The sequence below is a fragment of the Hyperolius riggenbachi genome, chromosome 11 (assembly GCF_040937935.1).
Source record: "Hyperolius riggenbachi isolate aHypRig1 chromosome 11, aHypRig1.pri, whole genome shotgun sequence".
Classification (NCBI taxonomy): Eukaryota; Metazoa; Chordata; class Amphibia; order Anura; family Hyperoliidae; genus Hyperolius; species Hyperolius riggenbachi.
Genome location: NC_090656.1, coordinates 143,444,017 through 143,463,069, shown reverse-complemented (window position 1 = coordinate 143,463,069; position 19,053 = coordinate 143,444,017). Strand labels below are relative to the sequence as shown.

The window sequence follows — 19,053 nt, the reverse complement described above, 5'->3', positions numbered from 1 at the left end:
CCTAAAAATGACTTTTTTAGGATCCCACAGTTTTATTTTCCGTTAAAGTTTGAATGATAATGTTTCACACAGACTTTCTATGTCCCAGAGCTAAAATATATAAACTACTGGCTTTTTTTGTCTATCCACTGTGCTCAGACATTGGTCTTTTAGGCATTCCTTATTAATGAAGCTTGCTCTACAGTCTGACTAGGTCCCAACTGGAGAGAAACTGTCACTGGCCTCAATTCACTAAGATCATGCTGGAGATAAGGCAAGAAAAAACTTACCACCCCACACTCATTCCTTAACCACTTGCCGACCGCCCACGACCTATGGGCGTCTGCAAAGTGGCACCCCCAGGACTACGTAACGCCCATAGGCATCGGTACCTGGGGGACTGAATTGCCGGGGATTGCGCGGGGTGATGTGTGCGCATTCGCCGGCATTAGGCTCTGCCCACCCACGATGTCAACCCGCTGGCCAATTAGCAGCGCCGGCGGGCTTTTAACCCCCGATCTGCCGCATAGTAAGAGTATAATACGCTTTGTAATGTATACAAAGCGTATTATACAGGCTGCCTTATGCCCTGGTGGTCACAGTGATCGAGGGACCACCAGGGAAGGAGGCAGCCCCCCTAGTAAGCACACACAAACACTGATCCTGCCCCCTGATCGCCCACAGCACCCCTCAGACCCCCCCTGATCACCCCCTCAGACCATTGTTTGCACCCAATCACCCCCCTAATCACCCATCAATCACTCCCTGTCACTATCTGTCAACACTATATTTTAGATTAGGTGCTAAACTGCCACCTGGGGGCTCCTGATCACCCCCCCCCCCCCCCACACACACACACACACACCCTCATCCTCCCCAGACCCCCCCCCCCCGTGTACTGTATACATCTATCCTCCCCTGTAATCACCCACTGATCACCTGTCAATCACCCATCAATCATCCCCTATAACCACCTGTCACTGCTACCCATCAGAACACCCAATACATCACATGCCTATGTTCTCTGCTGCCATGTCCAGGTCACGATTTGAGAATATCCTGCACTTCAGTGCCAATACAACCTGTTATCTAAGAGGCCACCCTGCTTATGACCGGTTCCAAAAAATTCGACCCCTCATAGACCACCTGTCATCAAAATTTGCAGATGCTTATACCCCTGAACAGTCATTTTGAGGCATTTGGTTTCCAGACTACTCCTCACGGTTTTGGGCCCCTAAAATACCAGGCAAGTATAGGAATCTCACAAGTGACCTCATTTTAGAAAGAAGACACCCCAAGGTATTCTGTTATGTGTATGATGAGTTCATAGAAGATTTTTTTTTTGTCACAAGTTAGTGGAAAATGACACTTTGTGAAAAAAGCAATAAAAATCAATTTCCGCTAGCTTGTGACAAAAAATAAAATCTTCTATAAACTCCCCGTACACCTAATGGAATACATTGGGGTGTCTTCTTTCTAAAATAGGGTCACTTGTGGGGTTCCTATACTACCCTGGCATTTTAGGGGTCCTAAACCGCAAGGAGTAGTCTAGAAACCAAATGCCTCAAAATGACCTGTGAAATCCTAAAGTTACCCATAGGACTTTGGGCCCCTCAGTGCACCTAGGCTGCAAAAAAAGTGTCACACGTGGTATCGCCGTACTCAGGAGAAGTAGTATTGTGTTTTGGGGTGTATTTGTTACACATACCCATGCTGGGTGGGAGAAATATCTCTGTAAATGGACAATTGTGTGTAAAACAAATTGTCATTTACAGAGATATTTCTCCCACCCAGCATGGGTATGTGTAAAAATACACCCCAAAACACATTATACTACTTCTCCTGAGTACGGCGATACCACATGTGTGACACTTTTTTGCAGCCTAGGTGCGCTAAGGGGCCCAAAGTCCTATGAGCACCTTTAGGCTTTACAGGGGTGCTTACAATTTAGCACCTCCCAAAATGCCAGGACAGTAAACACACCCCACAAATGACCAGATTTTGGAAAGTAGACCCCAAAGTATTCAGAGAGGAGCATGGTGAGTCCGTGGCAGATTTAATTTTTTTTTGTCACAAGTTAGCAGAAATGGAAACTTTATTATTTTATTACCCAAACCAATAAATATACACTTACTGGATTTTTTTTTATCAAAGACATGTAGCACATTAAATTTGGACAAAAAATGGATATAGAAATTTTACTTTATTTGAAAAATGTCAGCACAGAAAGTTAAAAAAATCTTTTTTTTTTACAAAATGCATGTCTTTTTTGATGAATATAATAAAAACTAAAAATCACAGCAGCAATCAAATAGCACCAAAAGAAAGCTGTATTAGTGACAAGAAAAGGAGGTAAAATTCATTTAGGTGGTAGGTTGTATGACCAAGCAATAAACCCTTAAAGCTGCAGTGGTCTGAATGGAAAAAAAAGTGTCTGGTCCTTAAAGAGAACCTGTGCTGAGTAAAAATATTTAAAATAAACACATGAGGTAACTTCAAATGAACATTACATAGTTATCTTGCCATCAGTTCCTCTCAGAAGCTCACCATGTTCTTCTGACGATAATCCCTTTCAGTTCTGACAATATTTTGTCAGATCTGAAATATATCAGTTGCTGTCAGTAAAATATCAGTTGCTATCAGTTATAGCTGAGAGGAAAACTGATGTACCCGGTAATGTCCATGTTTCCCTATGGCTCAAGTGGACGATGTTACAGTTTAACTGTGTGCTGACCAGGAAGCTGTTATGGGTAATGGCCATTTTCAAAATGGAGGACGGAAAATTCCCTTGATCACAGTTAACAAACAGGACGCGGGAGGGGAGAAAGACACTGAGGAGTAGACTACCGTACATGGAAGGTGAGTATGACTTGTGTATGCTTATTTTGACTTTTAATTTTCAGTTCAGGTTTTCTTTAAGGGGTATTAAGACTGCAGTACTTAAGTGGTTAAGTTACCTCTGTAGTTATTTTCACATGCAGTTAATTAACAGCCTGTCTAATTCTGTAGTTATTTTAAGGACTGAAACATTAATTTAAAGACAGAAGAGTTAACTTTAGGTTTGCCTGAGGTAAAATGTTTCCTGAATACTACATGCCTTATCACCATGGTGCCAACTCTAGAAACGTTATTAACCACTTAAAGAGACTCTGAAGCGAGAATAAATCTCACTTCAGAGCTCATAGTTAGCAGGGGCATGTGTGCCCCTGCTAAAACGCCGCTATCCCGCGGCTAAACGGGCGTCCCTTCACCCCCAAACCCACTCCCGCAAGACTTGGTCGCAAAGTTGGTCATGAAAAATGTCTTCTTGGAGGCAGGGCTAACGGCTGCAGCCCTGCCTCTAGTCGCGTCTATCAGACGCACATCGCCGCATCTCCCCGCCCCTCTCAGTGAAGGAAGACTGAGAGGGGCGGGGAGAGGCGGAGATACGCGTCTGATAGACGCGTGTGGGGCAGGGCTGCGGCGGTTAGCCCTGCCCCAATGCGGAAGCGCTTCCCCGCTGTACGGAGGGGATTTGGGGGTCCCCCGTTAAGCCGCGGGATAGCGGCGTTTTAGCAGGGGCACACATGCCCCTGCCATCTATGAGGTCTGAAGCGAGATTTATTCTCGCTTCAGACTCTCTTTAAGGACTGCAGTCATAAACCCCCTTAAGGACCAGACACTTTTTTTTCGATTCAGACCACTGCAGCTTTAACGGTTTATTGCTTGGTCATACAACCTACCACCTAAATGAATTTTACCTCCTTTTCTTGTCCCTAATACAGCTTTCTTTTGGTGCTATTTGATTGCTTCTGTGATTCTTAGTTTTTATTATATTCATCAAAAAAGACATGATTTTTGTCAAAAAATGATTTTTTTAACTTTCTGTGATAAAATTTGTCAAATAACGTAAAATTTCTGTATACATTTTTGCCCAAATTTATTGTGCTACATGTCTTTGATAAAAAAAACCCATTCAGTGTATATTTATTGGTTTGGGTAAAAGTTATAGCGTTTACAAACTATGGTGCAAAAAGTGAATTTTCCCATTTTGAAGAATCTCTGACTTTTCTGAGCACCTGTCAGGTTTCATGAGGGGCTAGAACTCCAGGATAGTATAAATTCCCCCCAAATGACCCCATTTTGGAAAGAAGACATCCCAAAGTATTCACTAAGAGGCATGGTGAGTTCATAAAAGATTTTATTTTTTTGTCACAAGTTAGCAGAAAATGACACTTTGTGACAAAAAAAATAAAAAAAAGTTTTCATTTCTGCTAACTTGTGACAAAAAAAAAATGAAATTTGCCACAGACTCACCATGCCCCTCTCTGAATACTTTGGGATGTCTACTTTCCAAAATGGGGTAATTTGTGGGGTGTTTACTGTCCTGGCATTTTGGGGAGTGCTAAATTGTAAGCACCCCTGTAAAGCCTAAATGTGCTCATAGGACTTTGGGCCCCTTAGCACCTAGGCTGCAAAAAAGTGTCACACATGTGGTATCGCCGTACTCAGGAGAAATAGTATAATGTTTTTTGAGGTGTATTTTTACACATACCCATGCTGGGTGGGAGAAATATCTCTGTAAATGAGATTTTTTTGATTTTTTTTTTTTTTTTACACACAAATTGTCCATTTACGGAGATATTTCTCCCACTCAGCATGGGTATGTGTAAAAATACACCCCAAAACACATTATACTACTTCTCCCTAACTGCGCTAAGGCCTAGGTTCTCAACATGCGGTACGCGTACCCCAGGGGGTACTTCTGAGGGTTCCAGGGGGTACTCGGGCTTGATATACTTAACCAAGTATAACAAATTTAGAGATTTAGAAAATTATAATTCTTATTTAAACAACACCAAATTAGTATTTTAGCTAATTAAAAGCAATAATAAATGCTTGCACATTGTTTAGAACCAATTATCATGTACTATGATTAAATATATATTTGTCAAGGGGTACTTGTGATCATGTTTACTATGCTAGGGGGTACTCAATGAGTACAGGGTTTTAAAAGGGGTACACACTTATAAAATGTTGAGAAACACTGCGCTAAGGGGCCCAAAGTCCATTGAGTACCTTTAGGATTTCACAGGTCATTTTGAGACATTTGGTTTCAAGATTACTCCTCATGGTTTACGGCCCCTAAAATGCAAGGACAGTATAGGAACCCCACAAATTACCCCATTTTAGAAAGAAGACACCCCCAAGGTATTCAGTTAGTGGTGTGTGGTGAGTTCATAGAAGATTTTTTTTTGTCACAAATTAGCGGAAAATGACACTTTGTGAAAAAAAAACCAGTAACAATCAATTTCCGCTAACTTGTGACAAAAAATAAAATCTTCTATGAACTCACCATATTCCTAACGGAATACCTTGGGGTGTCTTCTTTCTAAAATGGGGTCATTTGTGTGGTTCCTATACTGCCCTGGCATTTTAGGGGCCCTAAACCGTGAGGAGTAGTCTGGAAACCAAATGTCTCAAAATGACCTGTGAAATCCTAAAGGTATTCATTGGCCTTTCGGCCCCTTAGCGCAGTTAGGGTGCAAAAAAGTGCCACACGTGGTATCGCCGTATTCGGGAGAAGTAGTATAATGTGTTTTGAGGTGTATTTTTACATATATTCAAAATGTTACCTATAATGTGCGCTCCTCAATCAGTTAGTTAATCTAACAACACTTTAAAATTAGCTAATCTATTTTGGATTGCTCCTAGTTTTTAAGTGTGTGTCACTTTAAATCATAAAATAAATGTATAAATTAACCAGGGCACTCTACAATGAAAAATAGCCCAAAATGGGTCCCATATGACCTTTACAATTCACTTAAACAAAAGTCCCAAAAATTAAGTCCATATGTCAGCTGTCTCCAGACTCTCATAGGGTGCAAGCAGTCTTTCTGTAACACAATGATCAGTAAACGCTCACCAGATATTAAGCTGCCTTTTCAGGATCAGCTCATAGCGCTCCTGGCCCAGCCAGTAATTCAACGAATCTCCCAGATATATCCTGGATCTTCCTGTATCCTCAAATCATGGGGGCATAAGGCAGAGAAAACCGCAATAGTGTGATACTGTTGGCTAGTAATATGGCTAAAATAAGCACCAGTGCTCCCAAAGGTTACGAGACACCACGTGCCCCTCCACCATATACTCAATAAAGCCTCTCACCAGACTTCATGGCTGATCCAGCACAGACCAGCAGTAGCGCTTCATAGATACTTTCAATGATCCTCCTTCAGCAGCAGTGTCCCTAAGACTTAAACAGGGACCAGCATAGTATAAAACCGTTTTTTATTAAAAAGTATTAAAAAAAAGTGCACTCACAAATTTCCAGCAGTAATGCGCATATAAAAACTCCTAGAGCTCGTTCAGCGTCCCTCGCTCCTTAGGCTCCGCCCAACTAGTTTCGTCTCATGACTCATCAGGGGCTGACTCATCAAGCCCCTGATGAGTCATGAGACGAAACTAGTCTCAGAGCAACTGCTGTCATATGATCAGTCTCTGTGTTTTGCAAAGAAATACATGGCAACACAGGTTCTGTGATTAATTAGGCTCAGTCAGTGTTGTATCCTCATTTAGCAAGCCATGCGTGCCGGGAGTTGATATATATCAAGAACAAAATAATGGTGCATGTTAATTGGAAAAATACTTCACTAAGCAATGTTACTGGTTAGATTTAGAGGGATAAGGATGTCTCGTTTAAAAAAAAAATACCAGTTACTTGCCAGTGTGCTGATCTCTTCGGCTGCAGTAGTGGCTCAATTCCACACCTAAAACAAGCATGCAGCTAAACCCATCTGACTTCAGTCAGAGCACCTGATCTGCATACTGTACTTGCTGAGTGGCTGTGGCAAAAAGTATTAAAGACACAGGATCAGCAGGAGAGTTAGGCAACTAGTATTTTAAAAGGAAAAATCCATATCCTTCTCAGTTTAGGATCCCTATAAGCTCATTTGAAAGCACAGGATGTTAACCATATGTCTGCTTCCATGAATCAGGAAGTAGAAATAGTGCAGATTTATTTTAGGATTTGTATTGGCTGTAAGAAATATTTTTTTTAATTATTATGCCGTTGTGTATCTTTTAGAGCAGAGAGGTCGTTCAGAGTTCAGGTTCACTTTAAGAACACAGATAATTACCTTTCAATTTGCAGTAGTCATTTAAAGTGGATCCAAGATGAACTTTTACTCATTGCATAATTATGTTCCTTTCCTATTGTTTATAAGGCATTCCTCAAGCCAAATACTTTTTTGTTTTTGTTTTAATACTCTAATTCCCTATAAACTAAAAAAGCCTCACCCACAGCTTTTCAGAGAGCCAAGGCATTTTCAGACAGTAGCAAGGGCTCATGGGAGCTCAGTCTGGGCAGGAGGAGGGGGAGGTATTACTAGCCAGAGATTTCAGAGGAGGAGGGGGATTGGTTTTTTTTCACAGGCTGAGTGCTGAAGATGCAGATAAGCTTGCCTGTGTGTAATGTTTACAAACAACATGGCTGCTGTCATTGTATCACAGGAAGAAATAATCTTATTCTATTGAAGCTGTTTGCTTATGCTGGGGATACAGTTACTTGTTATAGTTAGTTTTTCACCTTGGATCTGCTTTAAGCCAGCTTGTTTACAGGTGTTTCAGGCTATCTGGAGAAGAAAATTACTTGATATGGTGATAGAGAACCACTAGGATTTTCAAAGTGGACTTAAAAAACACAGAATTGTCTTCAGTAAATCACTCAAAAGGCCTTTTAAGATATATTGATTATTTTGATTTCATGAAAAAACTTAGAACATGTGTATGAGGTTTGTACTAAATAGTGATTTTTTTATCCTAACTACATGAATAAAGAGTTACATTGACTTGTTTCTCCTTTTTCTTTCTCACTGTTCTCTTGTCTAACTTACCCTGAATTCCCTTTATCCTCACTGTTTTACTGACCTATCCTTCCTTCTTCAGAGAGAAATAAATATTATGAAATGTCTTCGTTTGTTGAGACTAAAGCACTGGAACAGCTTACAAAATCTCCCATGGAATTTGTAGAGTATCCTTACTGATACATTTGGTTACATTTATATTTTATGAAAGCTTTTTTTTACAAAACCTTGAATGTGTAAACAAAGTGACACCTACACTAGATCAATGGTCGCAGTATAAAGTTGAGTAGTGGTTTCTATCACTTTGTCTATAGTTTAAAAAAGGTTGGTAGGAAAAGTTACGATGTAGCCGTCTAAATCATTTAGATAAATTGTTTTTGTAACCAACCCTTAAAAATAACTGTTGAAAGGCTCTAGTAGTAATTCCAGACCATACATCGTTGTTCTCAATTAATGTAAAGGTGGCCACTAACGATCCAATTTCTAATGAAAAGTCGTTCGACCGATCAGATAATTCTGATCATAAGAAAAATTGTTCACTACACCATTAACGAACCAATCGTTGCTTCCTATCTATCACAACCAACAAGAAAATCCAAATTTTGGTTTGACGAAAATCCAGTCGGACGACTATTTTTTATAATCATTCATAATCAGTTATGCCCATCATTTACAACCAATTCGATCGTTTCTGATCACTCGAACAATTTTTTGCTAGAAATTGGACTGTTAGTGGCCACCTTTTTTTTTTTTTTTGAAAGAATATTTTTGAGTTTTAAGTGGCGACAGTGCCACTACTGCATAACAGATCCAACATTGTAACATTAACACAATACAGTCCGGAAAAAGAAGAAACATTGCTCGGCAGAGTGGGGTTCTGTAACCCCAAGAGAGGGGGGGGGGGGGTTCTGGTCCAGTCGCATGCCTCTCCAGAAAGCCATAATATCAGCAGTTAGGCTAGTAAGTTAAAGATTAATCAGTTAACTCTAAGTCATAATATGAAAGCCACTTATTCCATGTTTTGGCAAATTTCTTAGGACATTTCCTCTTAATATATATCCGTTTAATGTATATTAGGTCCTTATGGACATATGTTTTCCAGTGTTTCATGCGTGGGGGGATTTCTTGGTTCCATTTTAACACTATCAACTTTCGTGCATGAGCTACCAGTGTCCTGAATGCTGTCAGCTTGTGAGCAGATAAAAGGCTATCCTCAATATTACCCAGCAGTAGGGCCTCAGGGGTAAATGGTATAAGAATACTGAATATTCTCTGAAGTTCTGCATGGATATGTTTCCAATATGGTGTTATATGAGTGCATTGCCAGAAGACGTGGAAAGAATCTGCCTTGGCCTGTGCGCATCTGTTACATGCTCCCAGTGAAGTTGGATACATTTTAAGTAATCTTGCTGGAGATAGGTAGCATCTGTGAATGAATTTGAGGGCAGTTAGCCTGTCTCTGGATGCGACCGTGGTCGTGAAGAAATAATTAAGGATAGCCTCCCATCTCTCTATGGTGAGGTCCGGGATGTCAGATTGCCATTTTTTGAGGAGATCCTCAGCGATTCCTCTACCCCTTGGTGGAAATAATTTATAGAAGGTGGATACGGCATGTTCAAGGTGTTCCTTAATAATTTCTGCCTCAATAGGGTGTGATTGTATCAGCAAAGGGCCAGTTGTGGGGTGAAATTGTGCTTTGAATGCATGCCTTAGTTGAATGTATCGGAAGTACATAAAGGGGGGTATATTAAACTCCTGTTTCAGTGTTGTAAATGATTTGAGGGAGCTATTGTCTGTAATGTCCGCTAGCTTGGTAATACCGTGGTCTGCCCAGATTTTGGGGTCTGGAACCGTTAAAAAGTGAGATAGGGTGTGATTAGCCCAGAGTGGGGTGAACGGAGAAATCTGCCCAGGGCGGGACATTAGACCATTTACTTTTTCCCACATCCGGACTGTGTTAAGCATTTTTGTAGTTGCGCGTGGGATGTGTTTGCTGCCTCTGAATGGGAGGCTAGTAAGAGCGTTAAATGAGCCCATGATTTCAGCCTCCAGGACAGTGGCAGGATTTAGTGGGGATTGGGCGAACCACCAACGTATGCTAACTAGGTTGGAGGCCCAATAATAGTACTCAGTCTGGGAGGCCAATGCCTCCCTGGGTTTGATTGAGCTGTAGAGCTGAGAGTGCAATACGGGGGTTTTTCGGGTACCACAGTAAGGCAGAGATATTTTTGTTTATTTCTGTGAAGAATTTTTTGGGGAGTAACACTGGACAGTTCCTAAAGTAATAAAGAAATTTTGGTAACATGTTCATTTTGATGGCGTTAGCCCGTCCTAACAGTGTCAAAGGTAAGGATTTCCAGGCTTGGCATCTCTGTTTGAGTTTGGCCAGAGCGGGGTGGAGATTTAAGCTGGTATAGTCCTGTGGGGTTCTCGTGATCTTGATCCCTAGGTAGGTAAACTCCGACACCCATCTAAGAAGGTTTGTTGGAAAAGCGGGTATAACTTGCGTATCTACTGGCAGTATCACTGATTTGTCCCAATTGACTTTAAAGCCAGAGTGGGAGCCATATGTTTTAATAGAGGAGAGTGCAGCTGCTAAAGAAGGACCGGGATCTGCTAAATATAATAATATATCGTCTGCATAAAGAGAGATTTTTTCTGAGCAGGACCCATATTGTAACCCTCGAATCTGTGTGTTAGCCCTGATCATAATGGCTAGCGGTTCGATTGCAATAGCGAACAGTGTTGGTGACAACGGGCACCCTTGTCTCGTTCCCCTTGAGAGCAGAAAGGGAAGGGAAATATTTAGCCCAGTACGCACTAAGGCCCTCGGCGTGGTGTAAAGCACTCTAATCCATTGCACGAATTTAGTGCTAATGCCAAACTTAAGCATAGCCCCCCCATAAGAATTCCCAGTCCACCACGTCGAAGACCTTTTCAGCATCGAGGGAAACTATCACACGCGACCCGACGTGCTCATGGGCAATTTCAAGATTGGTCAATAGCCGTCTCAGGTTAATATCGGTCCCTTTACCTGGGATAAACCCAGATTGGTCTGGGTGTATTATTTTGGTAATAATTGAGTTCAGTCGAATGGAGAGTATTTTAGCTAACAATTTGTAATCCTGGTTTAGCAAGGATATCGGGCGGTATGATTGACATAGTGTTAGGTCTTTGCCTTTTTTAGGAAGGACAGTAATTAGCGCTTCTTGCATTGAATGAGGAAGGTTGCCAGTTTCGAGAATGTGGTTGAATAATCGAAGAAGGCGTGGGGTGAGCATTTTTTTGTATTGTTTGTAAAAGGCTGCTGGCAGCCCGTCTGTGCCAGGGGACTTAGAGTCCGGCAGGCCCTTGATGACTTCTCTAATCTCTTCCTCAGTGATGCCTGCTTCCAGGAAAACTCTGTCATCAGCAGACACCACTGGGAAGTGCAGAGTATCTAGAAATGCCATAATTTGTGGTGATGGGCTCGGCTGGGGTGAAGAGTATAGCTCTTTATAGTAATTTGTAAATTCATTGTTTATAGCTTGGGCACCACTCAGAGTCTCACCTGTTCGGCTTTGAATTAAGCCAATATGATAGCTAGGTCGCTCTTCCCCGTTAGTGGCCACCTTAAAGGTGACAGAACAACCACACTTTAATTTGTTACATTGAGTAAAGTTGTCAGGCAGTGTAAGGTGAATTACGGTAAGTTACACCGTTAAATTACTGTACAAAAGGTATTCATAATTTTATTTGTAGCTTTGGAGATAACCTTGCTTGTGTTAAATGAGAGGTAGCTCCCTGTTTTTATTACACATTTTTAACTGTTGGCAACATGTGACAATTTTCTTCCTAAATTATTTGACAGGGCTGCGCAGCAAATATGTTCTTGTCCTGTTGGATCTTATTATACAAATTAAGGAGATAAAAAGGGGAGGAGAAACAATAAGTATAGTGTTTAAATATATATTGGTAGTTTAAAAGAAGACCATAATTCAGAAGATTACTTGTATGGAGTGCAGGTTGTTCATTTTTTAAAAGAAAATAATACTTAGGATACAGGGACTATGAAAAATGTGTGTATGTGGATAGAGGACCAGTCAGGTGTGATCATGTGACATGCTAAGTATAAAGCCGCATCTACACGCGTAGATGCGGCCGCGATGTTCCTTGGCTTCCGCCGATTCCCTGCTCGCTCCCCGCGAGGGGACAATGGCAGGGAATCGAGCGGAAGATAAGCGGCGCCGGCGGGGACGAGCGGGGAATCGAATCCGGCGCACGCACGGGGACGCGGTGGGTACGTGCGGGGACGCGGAAGAGGCGACCCGGCGGCTAATCGAGCCGCCGGATCGCCGCCTCATCTACACGTGTAGATAGATGCCAGACTACATCATTATACTCGCTATTTCTACTTTTCCACTTTTTACTTCGGTTTCCATTCCCCATTACTAGTTGTGGGCCGTAATTTGGTAACAATCAGATGTAACCCATTTCTGTTCATTGTAAAAGCATATGAACATGACTTGTCTGTTGTTTTTCCTGTATGAGGGAGTGAGACCTGACCCCCACTGTGGCTGTGTACAATGGAGAATGGTCAGGAAACTCTAACCTGCTGATCTTTATTTACTTTGAGCATTATGGAGGTGGGGTGCTCTGGCAGAGGTTTGACATGTACAGATATTCACTTGTCTCCTTTCCAACTGTTTAATGTTGCTTGAGAAATACTAATTGAATTTTTGTGCTCTGCTTTATTTCGGTGGGTATTTTTCACCACTTTTTGGCTTGTGAGGTCCTCCTTTCTTTTTTGCCCCAATTTTAGAGAATATTTATCTAATCTTAGCATTCCTTGTCACTTACATCAATATAGCTGTCCCTTTTGCCTTTCACTTTCATTGCTTTCCCTTTTGTTCCATACACATTTCCCCTGACTTTTCCTTGTCAGATATAACAAGAAGCAGCTGAGTCGTATTTATCCCAAAGGAACCAGAGTGGACTCTTCTAATTACATGCCCCAGGTTTTTTGGAATGCAGGATGTCAGATGGTGGCATTGAACTTTCAAACTTTGGGTAAGTATTGGTTCTGTGTTCGTAGACCGATAATTTATAGGTTTTCTGTCAATAGAATTGTCTATATTTACCACTGCAGCCTGCAAATGACAAGAGGACCTCTTGGTTTTTGCTGCAAAACATTTCTGTCCTCAGACAAATGTTAACATGGCAGGATGGAAACGAATATTATACATTTTTATAGCACCAACAACTTCCGTAGCTCTGCACGAGAATGCCTCTATTTACTGTGCGATTATGATATAGATGTGCATACCTTGCTTTAGATGGCATTTTGGTATTTAACCACCCTGGCAGTTTATTTTTTTGCGGCGCTCGGCCGCAGGTGGTTTTTTTTACCTATTTTTTTTTTTATAACGTAGCTAGCCTAGCGCTAGCTACATGATTCCCCCCTCCGTGCGGCATCCCTCCCACTCCTCAGATCGCCGCCGGCGATCATACCCAACAGGATATCCCACTCTGAACGGGATTTCCTGTTAGGGCTTCCCTCTTCGCCATGGTGACGATCGGAATGACGTCATCGACATCATGACCACAGGGGGAGTCCAGATCCACCCCATAGCGCAGCCTGGCAGTGATTGGCCAGGCTGCGCTGAGAGTCTGGGGGGGTGGCCTCTTTTGCAACACGGATCGGCGGCGAGTGGCGGCAATTGAACTAAACACGCAGCTAGCAAAGTGAAGTGCTAGCTGCGTGTTTTGAAAAAAAAATTGTAAATGGAGACCCACCAAGGGCTGAGCAATCCACCGCGGCGGTAATGGACGAGCTGAGCTCATCCATACTGCTAAGGTGGTTAAAGGCTAAAAGGAGTCAAAACTGATGCAATTGTATAGGTGCATTAAACAATTTGTGGGTTTTCTCATCTTGGGCCTGATCATTTTCTTAAATTTGAATGGGCATTTGAAGTCAAATCAATCTATTCATTGTTGTCATATAGATTGGGTCTCTCTAACCCCACCTCCTTCCCTGTGTGTTTTATTCTTAGCAGTTAGCTAACGGATTACTGAAGTGCTGTATATGTGCGTTCTATAATTTATGAACCACTGTTTTTCAGATGTCTTTAATTCACCACACTGCTGTCTTTTGCTTCTAAAGTAGTATTTCTTAATTGCAGACCTGGCAATGCAGTTGAACATGGGTATATTTGAGTACAATCGGCGAGTTGGATACCTATTAAAGCCAGAATTCATGCGCCGCACAGACAAGCCGTTTGATCCTTTTACAGAAAATATTGTTGATGGGATTGTGGCTAATACTGTAAAAATTAAGGTGAGAGGACTGCAGAGAAGTAGCAGGAAACGAGATGGGAGAAAGTTGTATTTACAGTTGTACTCCTAACTTGAATTATTTTCATTATTCTCCCTGCGCAGATTATTTCAGGCCAGTTCCTGTCTGATAAACGTGTTGGAATATATGTAGAGGTTGATATGTTTGGCTTACCAGTCGACACAAAAAGGAAATACAGAACAAAAACTTCCCAGGGGAACTCTTTTAACCCTGTGTGGGATGAGGAGCCATTTGAATTCCCAAAGGTATGGATGTTTTCTGCTTTATACAAATTTGGCCTCTTCAGAACCTCAGTCTGTCTTCTGCTTTTTCAGTGCCTTTGTTTTACCTTTTTTTTTTTTTTCTGCTGATAATGTTTTTAACTCACTTCCACTCTAGGTGGTTCTACCCACGCTAGCCTCTCTTCGAATTGCGGTGTTTGAGGAAGGTGGAAAATTTGTTGGTCACAGGATTTTGCCAGTTGTAGCAATACGACCAGGTGAGGCACAAGGACTGAAAGACAGTTTTTAAGGGACTAGAGCACAAAAAAAGGAATTGAAGTATGAGGGCTCGTTTCCACTATAACGAATCTGCATGCAGGCACCGCATGCGGATTCGCATAGGCAATACAAGTGGATGGGATTGTTTCCACTTGTGCGTCGTGCGGGTGCGTTTTGGTGTGCGGGGGAAATCTGCACGGCAGAGCCGTCAGATTTCGCGTGCGGCTGGAATGCGGGCGAATCGCCCGCAATGCTTTTAATAGGGAAATCGCATGCAGCTTTGTCATGCGGTTTTCCCCGTGATTTCGTGTGCGATTTTGCATGTAATGTTGTTGAAAAAAATTTTTTTTCATCATAAGAATTTTATTTATGCACAAGATTAAACATTATACAGCATTCTTCAACTTGTTCAATTACATGTGCAAACTTAACTGAACATATATGATTATAGTTTCAGATATAATATCCGAAACACTCCAACTAGATCAGTCAATATTCAGTTGTTTTAACACATACCTTTCCAAGGTAACAACTGGATGTATCGACCTAGGGATTGGTAACGATGCAGGTGGCTAGGAGAGCCTACGTTACCCATGGGTTGAGTGCTTTGATAATGGTGTGGAGAAGAAATGGGTTACCAATTGCACATTTTTGTTTTATATAAATCGAAAGAGAAGAAGCAAAGGAGAAAGATAGACAATTTTAAACCTACAACTATATGAGTGATAGCGAAGGAGAGCAGAGCATTGAAGGTGTGAATAACTATTGAGGTTAGTTTGACAGCATAGCTCAGGTGATCACCTTGTAGAGGAATTAAACTAATATTAACCTCTTAGTGGCGGAGTGCTAGTGCCTGGGGACAAGGCAAGAAAGAGAAGGGGTGACCACCGGGGGAAGGAACGGGGAGCACTATGTAGGTTATCTTGACCAGGCTTCCGGCATGATATAGCTGGAGTAATCACTGAGACTTCTGGCCCTGATTTTAACTTCCATTGATAGATTTTTGCTTACTGTAGATATTAAGTGAGAGATGCTGATCTGATCTGCCGATCTCCAATTGGCAGTGATTAAGGAAACAGCAGTGAGGAGTATATGACATACCCGAGGTTGGATGGGTTTTGGAAGGTTCTCTAAGCCTATTGATAGTAATGCTATCTTCGGAGAGATGTGGAAGGGTCTGAAAAGGGAGGATTTAATTAGGTGCTCCACCTGTAGCCAAAATCTATTTATTATTGGGCATTCCCAGAGCATATGGAGTAGAGTACCTATAGATGAATTAATGTTGTTGAAATTTACACAGGCAGTGACATGGTTAAATTCGCCTGCTTCTTAGCCATGCAAAATCGCGGGAAAAACAGCATGCGGAAACGCATCCGCATGCGATTTCGTCCGCGGTGGAATCCAGGCGATTCCGCACCGCAACAGTGAAAACGAGCCCTGAGTGTTTCCAGACAAGGTGTGGGAAGAAGGTGAAAGGAAGAATAGGGACCATGGCACTGAGTAGATACATGGTTTTGAGAGGGCAGGCATGCCCCACATTTGTGTTGATTTTATGGTGGGTACACACGATACAACTTCCATCCGATTGACATGATTGAACCGATTATTTACGACATCCAATCGGCTCTCTCGACCCGAATGATAACGAAATCCATTCTTGGGAAGTTATAACCGGAAAATCTATCTCGTTATCATGACCAGTTTGGACATGTCCATACAATGCAACTTTCTGTCATATTACCGGTTGACATGAAATTGGCCTCAATTCCGGTACGGTTTCCGAGTAAATTACCACATGTACAGTAATTTACTGCGTGCGGTAATGACATTTAGCAGTTCTGCTTGATTTTAGTCTTGTTTTAACGCATGCGATAAATTTTAGTCATGAATTACCACATGCAGTACATTATGCGGTAATTTGTGCGGTAATTTGCATACATTTTACAGAAAGTCGCTATTCTCCTGGAAATTAGGGGGCATGTTAGCACATAATTTACCAATCACAGGCAGATTACACAACTTGCATTCAGAAACGATGCAGCAACTCACCTATGGCTAACCTCATTGTATGGCTAGCTGCCCTAGGTTTACACGATGTCTAGTTGTTAGAGCTTAGGTTGTTGCATCTGTCTTGAATGGAAGCTGTGTAATCTGTGTAATGTAAGTTTACTTATGGCTAACTTCATTTATGTGTATCAGTTTGCATTCAGTTTTATGGTTTGCAGCAATCTTGTCAAAGGAGTTCAACTTAATTAAAGCAATAGACATTCAAGGTTATACTTCTCGTGCATTAGATGAGGGGGTTGTGGGATGGGCAGTGGGTGCCGCTTGTGCACGGCCTGACTCTGCAAAAGTCAGATCATCTTCTCTGCCGTCATGGACTGAGCGAAAATGTTCCACCAGTCTGCAGCGGCCTTTGTCTGAAGGCAAAGAACGTACATGTTCAAGAATGCGGTCCTTTACCATTCTGGTCGTCTTGCCGATGTAAAACCTCTGGCAAGTACACCAGATGGCATAGACGACAATTGTATGGTTTAGTGCATAGTTTGCATCTGTTTTGAATTCAAGGTGTGTATTTTAAGTTTCTGGGGGCGCTGCACACCTATGTTGGTAATCATTTTAGTTGCAGCCTGAATAGGAGCGCTGCCAATTCCATCGTAGAGCAGGAGGTTTGAATTAAAGGGAACCTAAAGCAAGGCTTCCATATTTACAGTGGTTTGCAAAAGTTTTCCACATTTTGTCATATTACTGCCACAAACATGAATCAATTTTATTGGAATTCCACGTGAAAGACCAATACAAAGTGGTGTACACATGAGAAGTGGAACGAAAATCATACACGATTCCAAACAGTTTTTACAAATAATTAACTGCAAAGTGGGGTGTGCGTAATTATTCAGCCCCCTTTGGTCTGAGTGCAGTCAGTTGCCCATAGACATTGCCTAATGAGTGCTAATGACTAAATAGAGTGCACCTGTGTGTAATCTAATGTCAGTACAAATACAACTGCTCTATGACGGCCTCAGAGGTTGTCTAAGAGAATATTGGGAGCAACAACACAATGAAGTCCAAAGTACACACCAGACAGGTCAGGGATAAAGTTATTGAGAAATTTAAAGCAGGCTTAGGCTACAAAAAGATTTCCAAAGCCTTGAACATCCCACGGAGCACTGTTCAAGCGATCATTCAGAAATGGAAGGAGTATGGCACAACTGTAAACCTACCAAGACAAGGCCGTCCACCTAAACTCACAGGCCCAACAAGGAGAGCGTTGATCAGAAATGCAGTCAAGAGGCCCATGGTGACTCTGGACGAGCTGCAGAGATCTACAGCTCAGGTGGGGGAATCTGTCCATACGCAAAGGTATTAGTCGTGCACTGCACAAAGTTGGCCTTTATGGAAGAGTGGCAAGAAGAAAGCCATTGTTAACAGAAAAACGTAAGAAGTCCCATTTGCAGTTTGCCACAAGCCATGTGGAGGACACAGCAAACATGTGGAAGAAGGTTCTCTGGTCAGATGAGACCAAAATTGAACTTTTTGGCCAAAATGCAAAACGCTATGTGAGGCGGAAAACGAACACTGCACATCACTCTGAACACACCATCCCCACTGTCAAATGTGGTGGCAGCATCATGCTCTGGAGTGCTTCTCTTCAGCAGGGACAGGGAAGCTGGTCAGAGTTGATGGGGAGATGGATGGAGCGAAATACAGGGCAACCTTGGAAGAAAACCTCTTGGAGTCTGCAAAAGACTTAATACTGGGGCAGAGGTTCACCTTTCTGCAGGACAACGACCCTAAACATAAAGCCAGGGCAACAATGGAATGTTTTAAAACAAAACATATCCATGTGTTAGAATGGCCCAGTCACAGTCCAGATCTGAATCAAATCGAGAATCTGTGGCAAACGCTGTCAATCTAATCTGACTGAGCTGGAGCTGTTTTGCAAAGAACAATGGGCAAGGATTTCAGTCTCTAGGGGGCTTGATTCACAAAAGAGTGCTAACGGTTAGCACGGCCGTTTTCGCTAATCGTTATCGTTTCGCACGCAAACTTGATTTTTTTCCGCAAAACCGATAACAATTTCGCGTAAAAATTCTCGTTTGCGTGTGAAAACGTTTAATTGCGCATGAAACTTCACGATCGCGTGCAAACACGAAAATTCGCACGAAAACAGCCGTGCTAACAGTTAGCACTCTTTTGTGAATCAAGCCCCTGATGTGCAAAGCTGGTAGAGACATACCCTAAAAGACTGACAGTTGTAATTGCAGCAAAAGGTGGTTCTACAAAGTATTGACTCAGGGGGCTGAATAATTACGCACACCCCACTTTGCAGTTATTTATTTTAAAAAAATGTTTGGAATCTTGTATGATTTTCATTCCACTTCTCACAAGGTACACCACTTTGTATAGGTCTTTA

At 42.0% G+C, this 19,053-nt stretch overlaps 1 protein-coding gene across 1 annotated transcript in view; it reads left to right on the top strand.

Moving 5' to 3' along the window:
- PLCB3 (phospholipase C beta 3) overlaps positions 1 to 19,053 on the top strand; it is a 201,313-nt gene that overhangs the window by 35,875 nt on the left and 146,385 nt on the right. The window contains exons 10-14 of the mRNA XM_068261207.1: positions 7,906 to 7,990; positions 12,748 to 12,872; positions 13,985 to 14,139; positions 14,241 to 14,402; positions 14,536 to 14,635. Of these exons, the coding sequence (XP_068117308.1) occupies positions 7,906 to 7,990; positions 12,748 to 12,872; positions 13,985 to 14,139; positions 14,241 to 14,402; positions 14,536 to 14,635 (627 nt within the window). The remainder of the gene's footprint in view (positions 1 to 7,905; positions 7,991 to 12,747; positions 12,873 to 13,984; positions 14,140 to 14,240; positions 14,403 to 14,535; positions 14,636 to 19,053) is intronic.